The following is a 19,153-nucleotide window of genomic DNA, read 5'->3' as shown; positions in this document are numbered from 1 at the left end:
ACTTCATTACTGGTATTATCCCAAGTCGGAAAGTCGGAGCTCCGCGACCGACCGTTGAGTTCTTATCGGTTTCGATTCGCCTTCCCTGGTTCTTATCAACGTCCTTGCTTCAACAACATTCAGTGGCTGAAATGCCCCCGAAACCTGAAACCAATAAACCAGCTGGCTGGCTCCAATGCATGCCATTGTCCCGTCAATCACGTCACTACTTGGTAACGAGTCGACTCCTCATTTGAAGACTTGAATCTTTATCTATCTCTGGCTCAATCTTGACCACGTCTGTTGATCTTGAGCTTGATTGATAAGCAGCTTGAACCAGTTCCGCTGGCCATCGCTCTTCTCCCCACCCCCTTCCCCAGGAATTACAGGCAGCAACTTTCAACTATATACACTCTGTATGACTGCTCTCGTGCGACTATCATCCTCATAAATCGCCCGACTAAACATGACGGGCATTACACCACAAACCAGGGGAGACACCCCTCCAGCAGACGTCGAATACCACTCGAGTCTGCGTGCTCGGTCGAATGCAGCCTCGGCTCATTCCGAGCACCACGAACAGACGCCTCTACTAGGCGACAATAGACCATCGCACGACTCCGACGAGACGAGCCTCTCACCATCGGGCCATGACTACGACCATGAGGATGAAAGCCCCCGACACACGTGGTGGAAGGCGAGCGTGAGTGATACGTGATATCCCCGCTATATGCTACAAACCCTCCTCGTACTAACTGTCATCGAGCAGGTCTTCTGGCTCTTCCCGTTTTTGATCCTCTACATGCTGGGATTCGGGGGCACGGCAGTCCCCAAGATCAACCTGATGGTGACGCTGGTGTGCAAGGACTACATGGCGAAGAAGGCCAGCCAGAACCCCGGGTTCACGTACCTGCCGGTGATCATCGGGAGCGACAACGCGCAGTGCCAGATCCCGGAGGTGCAGTCGCAGGTGGCGCGGTTCCAGCTGTACTACAACCTGGTGGCGGGGATCCTGTCGGCGCTGGTGTGCCCGCGGCTGGGCCACCTGTCGGACCGACACGGGCGGACGCGGGTGATCGCGCTGAGCACGCTGGCAACGGTGGCCGGGGAGGCGATCACGCTGTTCGTGGCGGCGCAGCCGGACCTGGTCTCGGTGAACGTGCTACTAGTCGCGGCGTTCGTGGACGGGCTGGGCGGCTCGTTCACGACCATCATGGCGCTGACGGCCTCGTACGCCTCCGACTGCACGGCGCCCGCCCACCGCAGCGTCGCCTTCGGCTACCTGTACGGGGCGCTGTTCTCGGGGCTGGCCGCGGGCCCGCTCCTGGCCGCCATCCTGATCAAACGTACCGGCCAGGTGCTGGACGTCTTCACGGCCTCGCTCGTCCTGCACATCCTCTTCCTGGTGACCATCCTGCTCGTCGTCCCGGAATCCCTCTCCGCGCGCCGTCAGGCCGCCTTCCGGGACCGCCACCGCAAGCACCTGCACGACCAACCCCCGACCCGCCTCTGGGACACCCTCAACCCCAAACACCTTTTCACCCCGCTGGCCGTGCTCCTCCCGCCCGTCGGGCGGCCGAGCCCCCTCTTTCCCAACGCGGGGGGCGCGACCCCCGCCCTCCGCCGCAACATCATCCTCCTGACCACCCTCGACACCCTCGCCTTCGGCGTCGCCCTCGGCTCCGCACAGGTAATCATCATGTACGCCGAGTACAAGTTCGGGTGGGGCAACGTGGAATCAAGCCTATTCATCTCCAGCATCAGCATCATCCGAGTCCTGAACCTCTTCGTGATCTACCCGATCATCACGGCCATCTTCCAACCCACCCCGCCCCCAACCCAAAACCCGGCCGAAAAACACGTCCCAGGCTCCTCCCCCTACGAAATCACCCTCATCCGCATCTCGATCCTCCTCGACACCCTCGGCAACATCGGCTACGCCATCGCCTTCAACGGCGCCCTCATGACCTTCTCAGGCGTGATCCTCGCCCTCGGCGGGATGGGCGTCCCCATGCTGCAGTCCTCGCTCACCAAGCACGTGCCCCGCGAGGGGCTGGGGCAGATCCTCGGCGCGAAAGGGTTGCTGCACGCGCTGGCGCGCATCTTCGCCCCCTCGGTGTGTTCGCTGATCTACAGCGTCACGGTCGGGCGGTTCACGCCGGCTATCTTTGTGGTGCTGGCGGCTGTATTTGGGGCGGCGGCCGCCGCGAGTTGGTGGATTCGGCCGTTCGGTTAGTCTTTCCTTTCCCATTTTGCGCAATGTGGTTCTTCTGTGTGTGGGGGGGGGGGGGGGGGTTTTGTGAGAGGTATGCTAACGATTGGGATGGGTAGTCGGTCTGGATGATGCGGCGCTGCGGTCCTCGGCGCTTCTGTTTAATGAAGAAGGGAACAACAATCCCAGCAGGAGGGAGCCGGAGGGATCTGAGTCTGAATCGGAAGAGAGTGAAGCAGCGGAGGGGGTGCGGTTGGCGGATGAGCCGGTTTTACCGTGACCGTGACCGTGACCGTGACCACGATGCCGAATTTCTATGTAGCTCAGGTAAGCTATACGATACTATACTATACCCCCACCCCGTAACTAGGTTTCTATATGTACTCCCTAGAGACTGGACTATTACATCCACTTACTCCAGTTCTGAACCCAATATCAACCTGACTCTTATACTTATCATTAAACCACGCTATCTTGTTATTCTATCAACCACAAAAACGTAGCACGTATATACTAGGTCCCCAACAACCCAACTTGACGTAAAACAACCACAACACAAAAAAAAGGTATTAATATAGTTCAAAGACACCGAAGTCAATATTATACACGCCAGAATAAAAAGGGAATATTCACAGTCCACCAAGCAATCAGCATTCAACAAAACGCCTCGATCAGCATGTACGGGAAAATCACCACGCACGCCGTCCAGAACACCATGACACACTGCCACAGCACCAGCGGCAGCTTGTACAGGGGCGACTCGGCGACCAGCAGCCACAGCGACAGGAAGGCCACGGTGAAGAAGTGGCCGAACAGCACGGCGGGTTTCTGGGTCATGCCCGCCAGCAGGCCCACGGGGCCGGCCGTCATGCCCAGTTCGAAGTAGCGGAAGCAGCCGCGTTGGAGGGCGCGGAGGTGTTCATCTACACCGGCGGTGTTAGTTTATACACGGCTCTGTTCCGTTTGATATGTGCAAAGGGGGGCAACAAGGACAGGGGCGACTAACCGTCCGCAGCAAAAAGACTGTACAGCGCCATCGCAAGGATGTTGATGACCGAGGATCCGTTCTTGCGCTGCCAGTGGAACGAGGACAGCTGCCGGATGACCTTTTCGGTGTTACTGAAGCTGGGCACCCGCTCGGGACTCAGCAGGTCACGCAGGACCACAACATCATTAAACGCGACGGTCATGCCGCCGCCGGTCAGCGGGTGGCGCATGTTGAGGGCGTCGCCCAGGATGACCAGCCCGGGGGTCTGGTTGCGCGCACTGGGCAAGTAGGAGTTGGGCATGGAGCGCAGCGGGCCCTTCTCGAGGGCGGCCTCGAAGGAGGGGCGGACGGATTCCGGCAACGAAGGGAGGACGACGTTGCGCATGTGGGCCTTGACGCCGCCGTTCTTGACGGAAGCCGAGGGGCAGTTTTCCGGGATATCGATCAGGATGCGGGTCTCGTGGGTGCCGATCTGGTAGATGAGGATCGGGGCGTCGTCGCTGAGCAGCACGTGGCCGTAGTAGGGCTTGGGCATGACGGGGTCGATCAGCTCCAGCCCCCAGAAGCGCGAGCGCACCTCGGGCGTGCGGGCGTGGTGTTGCTTGCGGAACTTGGAGGCGTAGCCGTCCGCCACGACGGTGAGGTGGCCGAAGTAGCAGTCCGCCTTGCCGTCCTTGGTCACGCACTCGACCCCCAGGACCTGCTTGGTGTGCGAGCATGTGACCAGCTCCGTGGCCTTGGTCTCGACCACTGTGACGTTGGGGCACGCCAGCGCGGCGCCGCGGAGCTTCATCACGAACCGGCCGTGGTGGAAGGAGCGGCCCCGAGGCGGCGGCGTCGTCGGCGAGGCCTGCGAGTACGGGATCTCCACCGGCTGGCCGTGGTATGTGATGTAGTAGCCCTCGACGGGGATCGCGTCGATATCCTCCAGGCAGTCGGCGAGACCGAGCTGTTCCAGGGCCTGGACACCCCCGGGCTGCAGCAGTTCGCCCACGATGCGATCGGGCTCCTTCATCGAGTTCTCCAGTAGCAGCACACTCCGGCCTTGTCTCCCTAGTGTCACGGCGAGGGCGCATCCGAGAATCCCGGCGCCCACGATCACGACGTCGGCGGCGTGGTGGATCTGTCTCCGTTGTCTGGCCGCATCAGCGGAGGGGGTGGCGTGGCCATTGGCGACCGCGGTGGCCATTGTGCGATGGGAGAAGGCGAAAGGGGTCAAATTCGACGAGACGAGGTAGTTCGGAAGAGAGCGCAGGGCATATTTCGTTTGCAACACGGAAGAAGAGTAGTCAAAAGGGAGGAGGTGGCTGGTTTTCGAGAGAGAAAGGGGGGGGGTGTGTTTGGAGAAAGAAAAAGTGCGGGCGGAGAGAGAGAATCAGACTGGCCAACAATGAATGAGTGGCGTGACACCCTGACATGTGAAAACGGCAGCCAAACACTCGACTATTCCCAACCCAGTAATTTCAGGCACCGTACGATCAACCCGGTAAACATCGACTCATCCTCTCATCCTCTCATACTCTCATACTCTGACCTAGTAGGCACGGTAGAACCCATAATCAATTCAAATTGGTATCTTCCTCTCATAACCTTGAACCTCAGTCATTGATTGACTCTTGACACCGCTATCGTACAGACCTATATACATACACACAATGTATTGAAGATTGTGAATCTCCTCCTCCCAGCTAAATAGAAAATACACTATGCAAGAAGGGCAATCATAAGAAACCCCTTCAATCGCATTTGCCATCTGGCATATCATTGCTCTTTTTCTCGCTCTGTTTCTCGCTCGTGCTCCTCCCCTCTTTCTAGATCGCCCTCCTTCCACTCGTGCTCCAGGTACTGCTCCTCAGTAAGATCGGCAATAGCCCGCACGCGCACATTCTGGATCTGTCCCAGCGCGGCGTGCAATTCATATTCCTCGTCCCACTCGGCGACCGCCTTGTCCACTTCCTCCAGTCGGTAGACTTTGATCGCGGTAGGGGGACGCTTAATGATGTTGCGCTTGGATCGCTTGAGTCGGGGGTTGTGGATCACATCCGACGTTGTGGAGGCATCCTTGCCTTCGACCTTCCGGATAACCATGTCGGCCACGTGGGTGAGATATTCCTCGCGTTCAATCATGTAGTGCATGTTGGTCAGATTGCTTTCCGTGCGGTGGCGCAACCGCCCGATGATCCGCCGCACTTCGATGGTGAAGTCGGTGTCGATCTTCGGCCAGGTCAGCGCCGTCATGAGGCACCACCGGACACCCAGGGGATTGTCGGCCAGGGTAAACGCCCGGAGAAACATCTTCAGACAGGGCCCATCGAAGGCCAGGGTGTGCCGGTAGCGGGACATATAGATCGCGGACAGAAGCTCGAGGGCCAGGTCGGGCTTGTCTTCGTGGATCAGGCGCCGACAGAGCGCAACCAGCATGTGGTGCTTGACGGTCATGTCCTTCCCTGACGAGCAGATCTCATAGAAGCGGAAGACGGCGAGCTTGATATGTTCGTTCGTGGCCTGCGTGTCAATCTCGGTCACCTGCCGGAAGAATTGGGGGAGGAACCGGGTCACATTGCGAATGCTCCTCCAGTTGGAGTCGATCAGCTCTCGGGCGGCCTCGATGCCCTTCTCGATGATGGTAGCGATGGCGGCCAGCTCCACGTGCACCTGCTTGAAGTGGAACCTCGCAGCTTTGGCAGCCTCGTACCGCTTCAACGCTTCGACGAACTTGCCGTTATGCATGTAATGCGCCATCAGCCGGTGGACTTTCTGATACTGATCCACCGGCCTCGACGTCTGTGTTTCTTGCTGCATCCGTTGGAAGAAGGGCAATGAGTCCTCGGTGAACGGCATCTTGTTGACCTCCGGACTCGGGAACGAGTGCTGATCATACCCCAGGATCCGCTGGGAAGCGGCGGCCTGGCCGTACTTCATGCGCGCGGCTTGCAGCATCTGCCAGAAACCGATCGGTGAATGCTCGAGCGCGTGGCGCTGGGATCGCAGCATTTCCAGGAATGCAAATTCATTGATGAGCTTCGGCCATTTGCGTTCCTTGGCAAAGCGCAGAAAGTCATAGACCATGTCCCGATCACCTTTCTGCACCAAGGCCTCCAGAATGTGCTTGTATAGGACCCGATCGGGGACAATTTCGAACTCGGTCAGGTAGCCATACAACCATGTGCGGATCTCCTCCGCAGTGTGCGTCGGCCAGTATTCGAGGAAGATGCGGTCAAAGACCGGGATGAAATCGGCCACTCTATACACCAGGCGGAGTTTGTGCATTTCTTCGAAGCCGGCACGGACGCCCTCCCAATCGCACTGCAGGGCCTTGCCCAGCAACAGAAGCCCTTTGGTCCGGCAGCGAGGCGGGATTCCATGGTTCACCGTCATTTCGTTCGCCAGGGCCTCGGCGTCGGCGAGGCGGCCGAATTCCACGTAGGCCTTGATAACCGGATTGAACAGTTTATCGGTGGGCTTCTTCCCGAGGCGCATGAGGACGCGCAGCAGCTTGCTCAGTTGGCCGTTGAGCAGCTCTATGCTTCTCGTCTTCCTCCAGAGTCCCGTCAGGTACGCTCCGCACAGGCCACAGCCGCGATCATACTGCAAATTCCGGAGAAGGAACCATTTCGCCGTGGTCAGTCGGTGCGACTCGACCAGACAGCGGAGCACAATATCGATCATCTCCGGGGAAGCCTTGAACCTGTGCATGTAGCGCGTGTAGATCGCAGCCGCCGACTCGATGGCACCCTTCTTCGCCAGCGTCAGAATCATGGTCCTCCACATCTCAAAGGAGACTTGGTCCACCGCTTCCACCCGCTCAAAGACATTCCGAGCTAGATGCACATTCCCGGCCGTGCAGTTGGCGAAAAACACCTGCTCCGCCAGCTGCCGTCGTTCCGGAGCCAAGTGCTGGTGTGTCTCGGGGTGCTTGTCGAGGAACAACTGCGCCGCGTACACCGGGCGGTCGTTGGTCAGCAACCATTGCATCTGCCACGTAACCGGCTGATTGTCCAAAGTATCCATCAAGGCCTTCTCATCCGTAAGACTATCCCCGAGTGTGCTGGGCGCGGCCTTTTGAATCTCGTTCGCGCTACTGCCGCTACTGCCGCTACTGCCAAGAGAACCCAGGCCATCAGCAAGCCCGGGAGTCTGCATCTGCGGGTTCATCGGGCCCGGTCTCGTATCTCTCAGCAGCTTCTCCGCCAAAGCGGGCGACGACCCACCACCACCAACTCCTGGTAACGGGATATACATGTCCTGAAAAGAACTTGATGTTGCTGTTGCTGTTGCTGTTGTGCGGTCGAACGGAGGACTGATCACTTCTGGCGTAGGGGTCGGTGTTGGTGTTGTCTGTGATGCAGCGCGGCGATCCTGGTCCTTCAGGGACTCCAGCCCCATAAACTCGCCAGCCTCGGCGGCCTCCATCATGCGAGCGAGCCTCCTCGCGGCGGCCGTGGCATCGTAGTTGGGGGCGGAAGCATGGAGGGCGCGCTTGTTCTCGACGATGCGTTCGGCAATGGTGACCCGGCGGTGCACATCGTAGGTCACGGCCGCGATGGTACAGAAACCGCCCACCGTAGATCCGGCGAGGGCCAACCGTCGCAGGACCCGAAGGGCGTTGCGCGAGGGGACGGCCGGTGTGGTTGTGCCGCGGGCGGCGGCTGCTGATTCGGGGGTCATGGTGGTCTGATTTCAAGGCATCGCAGACCCGTGGATGACTGCAAGACCTATACCATGAGAACAAGCAGGTCTATGAAGTCGATGTGACCGAGAGAATTCGATGAAGAGACCTGAGGGGAGCCACGGGCCAGTCAACTGAGGGGGAGAAGAGGGGGAGAGGGGGGGGGATGTCAATTGAATCCCAAGTCGAGATGAGGGCGGACAATTATTTTGCGGGAGGGTTTGCAAAGTTGGAGTTGGGTGGAGGTCCCATCTTGGTCTCTCCCGTCCGCCGTAGTCCAAACAACCGGCCTTCCGGCCGATTTCCGGGTGAAGCCACACCCTACACAGAACAAGTACAGCTGAGTACAATCTACTTCTACTGATACCGAATGTATCAGCATCCTTGCAGGCAACCAAGAAGCATAGAATAGTGATCGTTCATATGTGGATTTGTCAATTTTTTTTCTCATTTCTTTTCAGATATTTCTGCCTCATGTGAAATTTTTCCAATGTCTAATACATCTCCCCATCTGCATTCTCCCTCCTGTAGAAATTGTGAAACCGAGGAATAGAATCGCAGGGCAGAAAAAAAAAAAAAAGGGGGGGGGGGGGGGGTTTCTCAGAGTAGTACAAGCACACAAACACACATAACATAAAACAATCGAGGGATGCAAGTAATGATGAGCAGACAACAAAAGCAATAAACCCACTCGCCTGGCACCCTGCTATGTTGGTATATTGACAATGATAACTGATGATGGTGATGATCATGCCGGTCGGATATAATATTCAAAGATGCGTGGCCAGTCACAGCACACAAGAGCAAAATAGAACAACAATCAAGAGAAAAAGCAAGAAAAGGGGCCAGTATGTATAAGAGACAATGCCTGCTCCGTTTTGTATATCGAGGGTCCCCGCGCACCATATTTGGTGGATGTTTTTGTGTATTCCGTTTCCCGTTTTGTGCACAAAGAGACGTTGCGAAAAGATGTTGATAGCCTTCCAAATCCTGGCAGTGCAATCCATGGAAAAAAAAGAAAAAAAAAGTTGAACGAAGAAGATGAAGAACAGGGCACATATACCGTATGCAATTCATGCGAATAACCCGTGGTAGCCAGCCATACCCCCTGGTTGCCAATTTCCGTTATTTAACCTTGCAAAACGCCAATATTGAACACGAAAAAGAAGAGAAAGAAAAACAAAGTGTCATGTACCACCATGAAAAGGTAGCGAAGCAAGTGCAAGCGAAATCATATCATCTGCAAGAGGACGTCGCCTCGTTTATACACTACCAAAACACCTTCCCTCGCATGGGGGAGGATAGTTGGCAGAAAGATTGAGTTTCGCAATAAAGGAAAAGATCGCGCTGCGATAAGAGCTGCATAAAACATGTATCACATCGCACAGTCTTTTGGGATGTATGTATTGAGCTCGATTCTCGAACCAACGTGTCGGCAACTCAGTTCAGCTCGACCACAAGAAGGCGGACAGCACAGAGCACGTTCTGGACTGCAACGCGTATCAGTAGCAATGTGAAGCATAGATCGAAATCAAACACGCCCTCAGCCGCCCTTTCTCAGAGATTCATCCGCAGGAAGTGGCTCAGCGCCACTCTGCAAGCCATGTCGGTGCTCCGTAGAGTGCTTGGCATTCCTTTTTGGCTTTCTGCTCTTGGGCATCTGCCAGCCGCTGCTGGCATGATTCACTGTGGAATCCTGTGTGGAATTGATCCCATTTGACTTTCGTGGCTGAGAACCCACGTTTCGTCTCTCGTTGTCCCCAGACCCAGACGAAGAATTGTGGTTTTTGGACTTGGCTTTGTGAGTGCCTCCATTGGCTCTTTCAGATGACTCAACGCCGTTGACACGACGCTTCCCGCTCGATGTCGCAGTTTGCTGTTCAGTCACTGAAGAAGTACCCGAGGTCGACGTTCCTTTCTCCGGTCCATGGACCTGTCTTGGTCGAGGAGCCTCTTTTTCCACATGTTCTTGTTGAACTGGGGCAGTCTTGGGTTTTTCGGATCCACCACGAGCAACAGGCTCGGCCATCTTCTCTGAATTTGACAGATGCAGACTTTGCAGGCGGCTGGAAAGCAGACTATGCTTCCCTCCATGACCATTAACAAAGGGATCGACGGCTTTGCCTGTAGGATATGACTCGATCCCTTGCCGTGCGAAATAAGGTGTCGGGTCAATCTCGACGGAGCTGTTATCCGGATAGTCTTGGGAGAACGAGTCGGAGACACTGGCAGGAGTGTCCGTGTTGATCTCATCCGAGGCGGATGTACAATGGCTCATGGTAGCATACGGGTCATATTGTTCTGCTGAGGCTGAGAGACGCGGTTCACTGGGAGGCACAGAACCATCCACAATCAACGGACCACTACGATCCCCCGAGGGTGCCGAACGAGAAGTTGCACGCTGTTGCGAGGGAGCAGACTTGGCGGGAAAGGCGTTGGCACTGTCTAAGGCCTGACTAGCGACTTCGTTTGGTGACATAGTCTGCATGTACTCCTGGGAACTTCCGACAAAGGGCATCATGCCGCCGTTCTGCATCGTAAGCCCCACCGGAGACGAGAGGGAGGACAGCAGAGCGTTCTGGTGATATGCCTGCAACTGCGGAGAGGTCGCCAAGAAGTAACCCATGTATTCATTCGTTCGACTCTCATCGAAGTACCCAGAGCGAGAAACATTGGGTAGGCTACTGGGCATGAACGAACTTTCGTTCTCACCCTGCGTGCCGTCAGGAGAACCAGGCATGTTGCGCGATTTCGACGTCGGCGAGCCGTCCGCGGCTTGGGAGATAGAATAGAGCGGAGCATAGCTTGGGAGAGAATTGACAGGGCGTGCCGGTTGCGAATGTGCCCGGAGTGACCCGCTTGGTGACCCATTCGCTACTGATGACCGGCGGGGACTGCGTCTCAGATCCGGCATTGCGGTGGTTGCTGACGGCGACGGTGGGTTGGTGCTGCTGCCTTGCACACCTGAAACAGTGACGGGGAGGTACGGTGTGCTATAGTAAACCGGCTGGCGGAGTGATGCACCGTGCGTTTGATGATTCGTTGTTCCGGATCTTGACCGTGAGCTGTCCTCTGTAGAGGTTTCCTGTTGCTGGGGCATTGGGAACTGGATGAACGGTTGCCGAATGAGGACAGGCGGAGGACGTCCTGTCAAAAGCGCCTGATTTTGCAGCTGGAGTCGCAATTCTTGTTCCTGGGCTTGAAGAATCTGAATTTGTTGGTAGAGATGATCATGTAGGAGATATTGGGCATGCTGAGCTTGCAAAGATAGTTCGGACGCACTCATACCGTTGGGTTGTCGGAAGCTATTCGACTTATTGGGTGTGTTGGAAGCCCTCCGGCCACCGGAATTTCCGCCACGGCCGAATTGATTCGAATGTCTTCCGCCTCGACCACCACCACGACCACCTCGCGAGGGTGGTGGTGCTGCGGTAATGACCGGCCGCGGTTGCGGGGGAGGTCTTTCCCATGAACGCTCCTCTTCTGGCGGGTACTCGTACTGTTCGCAGCAAAGCTCCAGGTTGCCCTCGGAAACGGCCTTGAAGGCCCGGCGGAGCTCCATGTGAACCCCTCGAAACGACGTATCGTCCGCGGTGTTGCCCAGGTTTCGAGACGTGTTGAAAGGTTCTTCGACACACAGGCGGTTGTTTTGCAACAAGTGCCATCTCTTAGCCTCCTTTGACAAGAGCTTTCCCTCCCTTACGGAGATCACGTTTTTCTCATAGTCCAGCTCGTGGCCGTAGTACCGAAAGAATTGGAAGAGCAACTCTCCAAGGGACTGCTTGTTTTGTCGTCCAAACCCGACGAGGGAATCAAGATCGTCGTCGAAGGAGCAAACAATTCCGTCCGCTGTGGTTTTCTTCTTGTGAGGTCGAGCCTGGAGGCTCGGCAGAATGGGAGGATCCCGCGTTTGCAAGAAGTTGATAATCAGACAGATCCACGTATAAGAACTCAGGGTGCCTCCAAGTCCTGAATCCAACGGGTCAGTTTCAGCCGTCAAACAAGAAGAGGCCACTGCAGCGGGGCAAGAAAAGCGGCGAGCGGAGCGTGCGCTGCATGCCATGGATCCAAATTCTGACACGTACCGGCATCATTCAATATCCTCCGCTTTGTCCAATGTTTCACGATCATGGCCAGGGGCCGAATGCGCTCGTCCAACTCTACATACGTCCGGACCATCCGCGTGTTCTCCAACGCCATGGTATTGTTGACGTTCATGTCACATGCTAATCGCAGCTCCGGGTCCCAGATCTTAACGATGGGGACTTTTGCGTGCGAAACGCAAACGACTCGCTCCATGCCATCTGTAGTGCATCACCGTTAGAGTTGCGGCGCAGATAAAAATCAGGATCAAAACAGTCTCCTTACGTTTTGCGAGAACCTCCGCCAGCAGACACACGTGCTCCAGCTCTTTATAGGTGGTGGTTATACAGATGTCAACTATACCTCGGGTCAGCGGCCAGTCCTCTCGTGGGGGGCATCAACTTCCACCCCTGCCCGGGTGGTAGCCGAGTACATACCATCCGAATCACTCGAACAGAGTTTATTCCCCGACGACCCAAAAACATGAACCTTAATATTACATCCCGGCCACTGGTCATTGAACAGTTTTTCCAGCTTGCGGACGAGCTGCCGGCGTCGGTCGTCACTCTCCGCGGACGGTAACAGTCGGTCGTAGACCTCCAGCATGTCGGCCGTAAGCCTTTGTTCCTCCTCGGGCTCCAGGCGCTCCTTCAAGCCCTCCTTCTCCTCCGGCAACAAGTCGGCCCCTATGGAGTACGGTATTCGTCTCCGGAAGAAAGCCATTGCCGTCTCGTACTTGCAGCCGCCATACTGTTTTCGCATCGAGGGGGGGAGGTGGGTGGACTCTGAGTGGGTGGAGCGGGGGGAGGTGCTCCCGTGGGGAGGCGAGGGTGATCGGGAGTGAAAGGAGATTTTCCGCGCATGTTGGTACGGCGTGGAGGGCAAGGAGTTCGATTGTTGCGAAGACAATGGGGGACGATTCTTTGCCTCCGGAGACGTATTGGTTGACAACTTCCACGGCATCATCGAGGCCTTTTCCGAGGCTAGCGGAGACTTTCCACCTTGTACGGAAGAGATATTAGCATTCCCATGGGTGTCTGAGAGCATATAGTGACTCCAACGTTGCCGCCAACGTTGGCCTCCAAGAAGGTGCGATCGGAAAGAAACCCGCTGTTGTCGTGCTCAAACGTCGTGGGTGCGCAGATCCACCGAGGAAATTCCAACTTTGCGGACCAGAAACCGTTCAACTGCCGGGGAATAGATAACCCGTCAACGATCGTATGCACCGAAAGGCGTAACCGAGGGAAAGCGCGACGGAGTGCCTGCAAGGCGAAAGATGTTTGGAGGCAGGGAGGAAGAAGGCAACGGGGTATCGAGGGGAAATCGACAGAGCAATCGGCCGGCGACGTAGGAGGGGGAGGGTGCAGCAAAAATGTCTTTGTGCTGCCTTCCACGGAGGAAAGAGTTCACAGCCCCGGAGGTGGGATTTCCACCACCACAAAAGGAATTGAAGAGAAACAAAAACGAAGAAATCAAGGACAATGAAGCGAGACGAAAGTGATGGCTGTTTCCCTCAAAAGTCAGAAAAGTGGAGGAGGCCTTTTTTTTGTTTTTCTCGGGGGGAGAGGGGAGGAGGAATTGCGTGGGTGGAATTGTTCGACCGATCGACCACCAGATAGACAGGCAGTGTTTTAAGGGGAGAGAGTGATAGACTCTAGCGGGTAAGGGCACACTCCAAAAAACCACACAAGTAGAGGCGGGTAAATCCGTGTCTGGAGAAGAGAAGATGAAAAGAAAAGAGCACAGTGAATGGGTCTTTTCAGAATGTATCCTTTTCGTTTTCTTTTCTCTCTCTTTCAGAATTGAAGGACCAGCCTGGTAGTGATCGATTGAATAGGGTGGGAATTATAGGTAGCGGGAATGCCAGTAGGTTGCTGGGAAAGGTTAATCGAGCAGCGGGCGGCGGAAGAGAGAATCTAATTGAGGGCGATCGGCTGGAGAGCAGCAAGCAGCAGCAGCAGCAGAGCCTGAGCCAGGGGGGGTGTTCCCGCTACTGTAATCCCGCCGGCCAACGGCGGTAACTGCTGTCGAAACGGGCACGGCCGGCACAGCGGCAGTCACTGCACTCGCCGGGGTAGAACTAACTACGTGACTAGTGGTTTACTCACAACAACCTGCGCCGCAGCTTAAAGACTGTCACAACTTGAGAATGTTCCCTCGCCAGCGATAATATTAACTCAAATGAATGGTTTTCACCAGGTTCATCCTCAGGGTTATCATGAACAGGCTCTCGAAATAAAACCCGAGGACAAAGACTGTTCCTATCAATCAGAACTCAGCAGCTGAAACAGGTGATCAAACTGAGGACAATATAGAAACAAAAAAGGGCCAATGCTTGGACAGGACTCGGAGGGGCGGATCACACTTGAAAGGGGGAAACTCAGACAGCCTCATTTAGTGAAGGGTCACCAACACGTTCCAAGTCAGCGCAGTCACTTTACTCCCATCTTACAGGTGGAAGAGACATACTCCTTCACTGCTTCCATCCAACCCAGTCAGTCCCGAATAGATGACAGGTAGTTTGGCACTACGTAGGTCTGGCCGTAGGTCTGGTATTATAGACTATTCTTGGCCGGCCGGCTTAGGACTAAAAGGGTCTCATTGTTCTACTGCTGCTGCTGCTGCTGCTGCTGCTGCGGAACCCCGGTGGACTCTGATTCATAGTGAGGTATGTTCTTGATTCTGTGGTTATGATGCATATATCATCATTCCTCAGGCACACAATTTATCTCCTCTTCAAAGGCGATCGCTTTCTCACTCACTCGCATATATCATTTCTCTGTCCTGTCCATTTGTTCATCACCCTAATAACCAACCAACCTCAACTGCCGCAACCAATGCGGCAAAGTCCTGCGAATCACTGGCGCGGAGCTCCCTCCACCCTGTCACATTCAATAGACATGCATTTCTCCGCGACTTGCATACATTGGTTGGCATGGATAAATGTCCTGCCCCATGCCTTCAGCCCCAGCGATTCCCACAAAACCCACCTTGCGATAGGAGTGATCAGAGGAAGAATTAGCTTTATTGAATCCAAACGCGCCGATTCCGACACACCTGTCGAATCGAGGGATCTAGATGGAAGCTACGATCCTCTCGCCCGCTTAATCATCGATTCTTTGTGTCGATCATCGGGGGTGCTATTGAATTCCTGTTCCGCAGCAGTAAAAGGCATCAAGAACAATCACTCCCCCCTCTCCCAACCAGCTATTGGAAGAAGAAGAGTACGGAGTCTCCGTAGTAGATCCAACAAAACTTTCAGCGCCGCCAACGTCGCCTCCTCCGCCGCCGCCGTTGCTGTTGCATTCCTCCTTTCTATATCCCTGCTTTCATTCCAGTCATTGAATGCCCATTTAGCTTTTTTTGTTCTTCCATTGTGAGAAAGCGAGAAACCCTTTTCCCTTCCCCCCTTTTTTCTTGCCCTCTTCGCCTGCCCCGCGTTTCCTGAAAGTGATTTGTCTCGGCCCTAGGTCCGAACCAATGCGGCACGTGTGACGGGGCGCCGTGACCGGCTGGTTAATAAAGTATTTCAGGCCTAGCTTTGGCCCACCTGTTTCCTCTGACTTTACTGGAGTCTCTGTGCTTCACGACGGGCGGCCTGAGAGACAAACTATTATTGATAACGCTTAAATTGGGTTAATAGTCGTCACTGTCGAGGCGGCGGAGGGGGCAGGATGTCACAACTCTTCCTCATCTCCGAAACATATAATATATACTACATCCGACAACTTCTATAGCACCAGCACTATACCTGCATCCCATCTTCAAGGTTGATGAATGTCAACCGACGACAAAACCCAAGATCGCTATTTTAGGGGGGACCCCATACTCAACCCGAAACCAACAATGGTCGAGTTCAGGGCCAATCCAGTCCAGAGGAATCGGTGCCAACCTTTCCGACTCAATCTAGCCTCCCTTTCAAAGGCAGTTAAGCACTGAGTCTACCTAGCAGTACATTGCTTCCCTCCCATAGCTCCAACCTGTCATATTGGGGAACACATGGCCGGAACATGGTTTGAAACCATGGGCTTGAGTTGACCCTGTTAGCCCTTGACCCGATTCAGCCGGTGAAAGGAAAGGAATTTTAATAAGAAAGGGGGTTGGTCAATCGACCAACCGGGGATCCGAAGTATAGGGTGTGTTGTGTGGTTCTAACAGAGGTATGTCGAGTACAAAGAAGATGAGGAACCCTCGGAATGTTTCTACGACGATCCATCGACCATCGAGAGGAGAGAACCAGACTGCCGGCGACCGTTGCTGATATGTGATTTAATCAATCCTGGTCTGAAAGTTCATCACGGTAGCATAACTACCACTCGTGAACACTGGGAGACGATACAAAGTCCGTAGTAACGTGAGTATTGTTAGTAAGAAAACGCACGCAGCCTCCAGAAGGATCCGACCTGCCCACGAACCCGAGGGATGATCAGCCACAGAGGTCATTGTTTCTGCAAGTAAGCATGGCCGCGGGGGGAGGGGAGGGGGGAAGGGAAAAGTCACGGATTGCGGATGGGGGGTTTCAACGTGATAGGGCGGCGGCAAGGCGAAGTATAAGGTAAAGTGTGTAGTAGTGGATCGGGTCGCTGCAGTACATTTTAAGCAATGCATCGATGTATAAACATACTGTACTGTAGAACAATATGTCTCTCTCTCTCTCTCTCTGGCTCACGGATTTACTACCCTGAGACAATCGCGAGTCTCACACCCAATACCCTCTTGCGACCTGCAGCTTGATGAAACAAAAATAAGAAAAATCCGAGCGTGTGATCCGAAGATCAATCAGATGAGGAGACAAGGCTGCATGGGCTCGTCGACTGTTCGCAGAAACCCCATCCCCCATCCCACTAACGGGTTAACACTTGCAGACAGGCCGACAGCCTGCGTGGTAGCCCATCTGATCCCTCCACAAACCTGGATTTGCCTCCTTCGGAAGACATACATGGTCATTTCAAGCCACATGAAGCACGATGACGATGCATAAGAAGCCCATCTTGTGATTCGAGACTTCTTTTCCCCCTCCTTCTTCGCTTCTTTCTTCCCCCTATCCTTTCTGCACCCCTCCTTTTCCTCAACTTGAATTTTCTGCGCCCTTCCCCAAGCGGGTGCAGGGAAGGGTCTGAGTGTTACTTTATGCATCACGGTTTCTCCCACCTTGTCCTGCGCTGTTGCCCCCACCCCGGCCATTCTGGATCTTAAAAAATCTATTCTAGACTACATACAGCACGAGCTGTGTTGCCGCCTACATTCTGGAAAGTGGATGGACAAGTAAGGTAAATCATGGATCTCCCGGCAGTTGCAGGCAGTTAGTGGCTGTCGACACGAGCAGTAGGTTAGCCTTGTTGTTGTTGTTGTTGTTGTTGTTGTTGTTGTTGTTGTTGTTGTTGCCGTAGATGCCCCTCGAAAACAAGCAGAAATAAGCGTCTTGAAGAGGGCCCACACGTAACAACAACAAACCACCGTTTTAGGGGGAGGCATATGAATGGCATCATTTCTCAATGCAACATTCGCAACATTGCAACAAATAGTGAGAATCAGACCCCAAAGTACTGACTGAGTACACAAGGTGAGGACCCAGAGAGACAGCCATGACTCGACCATCTACTACTTCCGTACTGCCGCTGCCGCGAAGAAACAGTTACCCGCAAGGAGAGGCAACCCAAAGAGGATTAGCCAGCCAGCATCTAATTTAATCCCCACGAGGAAGATATGATTTGAGGCCCGTTCAACAACGGCTTGGCGCAATCATCCAGGCTTTCTTTCTGATCAGAAATGCCGAAGGGCAAGACAAGCATAAATCGTCGAGCAACGCAGTGCCCAGCATACGTAGGACTATACAGTACAGTACTAGATCTAGTTGGTCGGGTAATTCAAGGTTTCTATCTCACGTATGATCTTGCTATCCCGGTATCAGTGTACAGTACAGTCCTTGCCTAGAATTATGATCATGGTTTCTGCCCGTGCCCAGACTTCGGAGTCGTAGGCGTGGTACGATGATAATACTACTGCCGTCATCTAGACCTCCCCAGGGGTGCGGGAAAGGGGGCTTCGAGATTGCCTGCACGGGTAGTAATTCGGTTTAGAACTATCTAGATTCAAGTAGGGCCTAGCCGTGGTTCGAGAAGTTGGGATGATAACAGATTCTTCATGGAGGATTTGAATTCTTGCCTGTCTGCTTCATGCTCTCCTCCGTGGCAGCATAATCAGGTTGTCAACAGCGCATGCTGGTTTCTCCCACCGTCCAAATGAACAGAAAGAGGAGGGTGGGACAGCTCTGCAAAGAAAAGGTTGACGGGCCGACGCTAAGAGAAAGACACAGGATTGATTACAAGGCCGCGCTGCCCAGTGCTTTTTCACTCTGGCAAGGTGCTTGCCTCCCCTCCCCTCTTCCGGCTACCGGCTACTCCAGTGTCTGTCTGTACTTGGAGCAAGTCCGTCCGTCAGTCCGTCAGTCAGTCAGTTAGAGGGCAAACTCCGTGCATACGCCATTGTGCATTGGACTGATTCTCGGAAAATCAGGGTTTCTGTTCGGATGCGATGCGATGCGACAGGGGAGATGGATTGTTTCAAGCCATGGTGCTTAATTAAGACTGTAGCGATGAACTCGTTGGCATCTTGGGATTTGTGTTGACAACTCTGGCTGGTGGGCTTATCCCAGTGCAAGAAATCAATTGCTGACTTGCATCCAAAACCCAGGTGATGTTGATGATGATGAGGGATGGGCTGCTGACCGGTCGAACACAAGCCCCATGTCGGATAGTCTCAACCTACTGCGTGTGCGTGCGGGCGTATCGTATTGGAGATTACATGTGGGACCCCCCTAATCAGGTCATTATCGTACGGATACTTGCCTGTCACCGATGAAACATTTTGACACGGTGGGATCTGATAACCGTCGACTATTTCAGAGAACTTTTTGTTTGTTTAATATAGAGCAAGGACTGGATTCAGGATTAGATGGCATTTGAAGAGTCGAGTTGCGAGTGAAGTAACCTATGGTTAGGGTAATCGTGAAGACGGAAGAGCCAGCGAGAGAAGAAATTTCTCGGATCGGGAGGGCAGCCAGCGATTCAACAACCCGAATCTCCTCTACCAACCACATCCACTCAAATCCATCCGATGTCCACCCTTTCTTTTTTATTTTTTATTTTTATTTTTTTCTTCTCTTACTCCGGACTCCACGGAGACGCCGGCGGTCTTCACAAACAAGTAAGATAAACATAAT

The 19,153-nt window shown here is 54.3% G+C and overlaps 6 protein-coding genes across 6 annotated transcripts; 2 read left to right on the top strand and 4 right to left on the bottom strand.

Annotated features, from left to right (window-relative positions):
* Positions 1 to 445: 445 nt before the first annotated feature.
* BO82DRAFT_286251 (putative tetracycline-efflux transporter) lies at positions 446 to 2,215 on the top strand (the record flags this gene model as incomplete). The annotated part of the gene is made up of 2 exons (XM_025631537.1): positions 446 to 682; positions 749 to 2,215. The coding sequence occupies 2 exons, from the start codon at positions 446 to 448 to the stop codon at positions 2,213 to 2,215; spliced, it is 1,704 nt and encodes a 567-aa protein (XP_025490665.1).
* Positions 2,216 to 2,629: 414 nt separating this feature from the next.
* erg1 (squalene monooxygenase erg1) lies at positions 2,630 to 4,527 on the bottom strand. The gene is made up of 2 exons (XM_025635449.1): positions 3,198 to 4,527; positions 2,630 to 3,114 (listed from the first exon to the last, which is right to left on the bottom strand). Exons 1-2 carry the CDS (start codon positions 4,366 to 4,368, stop codon positions 2,846 to 2,848), a joined length of 1,440 nt encoding a protein of 479 aa, XP_025490664.1. The 5' UTR covers positions 4,369 to 4,527; the 3' UTR covers positions 2,630 to 2,845.
* Positions 4,528 to 4,732: 205 nt separating this feature from the next.
* Positions 4,733 to 8,026, bottom strand: BO82DRAFT_355437 (pentatricopeptide repeat protein). Its single transcript, XM_025635448.1, has one exon. It carries the CDS (start codon positions 7,845 to 7,847, stop codon positions 4,941 to 4,943), a length of 2,907 nt encoding a protein of 968 aa, XP_025490663.1. The 5' UTR covers positions 7,848 to 8,026; the 3' UTR covers positions 4,733 to 4,940.
* A 260-nt stretch (positions 8,027 to 8,286) lies between these two features.
* On the bottom strand, positions 8,287 to 9,158 carry BO82DRAFT_107478 (uncharacterized protein). Its single transcript, XM_025629774.1, has one exon. It carries the CDS (start codon positions 8,923 to 8,925, stop codon positions 8,449 to 8,451), a length of 477 nt encoding a protein of 158 aa, XP_025490662.1. The 5' UTR covers positions 8,926 to 9,158; the 3' UTR covers positions 8,287 to 8,448.
* A 233-nt stretch (positions 9,159 to 9,391) lies between these two features.
* BO82DRAFT_403253 (PAP/25A associated domain family) lies at positions 9,392 to 12,894 on the bottom strand (the record flags this gene model as incomplete). The annotated part of the gene is made up of 4 exons (XM_025639367.1): positions 9,392 to 11,817; positions 11,934 to 12,152; positions 12,217 to 12,288; positions 12,369 to 12,894. The coding sequence occupies 4 exons, from the start codon at positions 12,892 to 12,894 to the stop codon at positions 9,392 to 9,394; spliced, it is 3,243 nt and encodes a 1,080-aa protein (XP_025490661.1).
* Positions 12,895 to 18,116: 5,222 nt separating this feature from the next.
* On the top strand, positions 18,117 to 18,566 carry BO82DRAFT_355434 (uncharacterized protein). The gene has a single exon (XM_025635447.1). It carries the CDS (start codon positions 18,174 to 18,176, stop codon positions 18,390 to 18,392), a length of 219 nt encoding a protein of 72 aa, XP_025490660.1. The 5' UTR covers positions 18,117 to 18,173; the 3' UTR covers positions 18,393 to 18,566.
* Positions 18,567 to 19,153: the final 587 nt, after the last annotated feature.

This window comes from Aspergillus uvarum (assembly GCF_003184745.1).
Source record: "Aspergillus uvarum CBS 121591 unplaced genomic scaffold BO82scaffold_36, whole genome shotgun sequence".
Classification (NCBI taxonomy): Eukaryota; Fungi; Ascomycota; class Eurotiomycetes; order Eurotiales; family Aspergillaceae; genus Aspergillus; species Aspergillus uvarum.
This window is presented reverse-complemented; position numbering and strand designations above follow the sequence as displayed.

What these genes read in the sequence shown, in the direction of transcription:
- BO82DRAFT_355434 (XM_025635447.1), top strand. Translation starts at nt 18,174, where the DNA reads ATGAACAGAAAGAGGAGGGTGGGACAGCTCTGCAAAGAAAAGGTTGAC.
- BO82DRAFT_355437 (XM_025635448.1), bottom strand. Translation starts at nt 7,847, where the DNA reads ATGACCCCCGAATCAGCAGCCGCCGCCCGCGGCACAACCACACCGGCC.
- BO82DRAFT_107478 (XM_025629774.1), bottom strand. Translation starts at nt 8,925, where the DNA reads ATGAATTGCATACGGTATATGTGCCCTGTTCTTCATCTTCTTCGTTCA.
- erg1 (XM_025635449.1), bottom strand. Translation starts at nt 4,368, where the DNA reads ATGGCCACCGCGGTCGCCAATGGCCACGCCACCCCCTCCGCTGATGCG. An exon ending in CAGTCTTTTTGCTGCGGACG is followed by an intron (nt 3,115 to 3,197) that starts GTTAGTCGCCCC and finishes CCGCCGGTGTAG; the next exon opens with ATGAACACCTCCGCGCCCTC.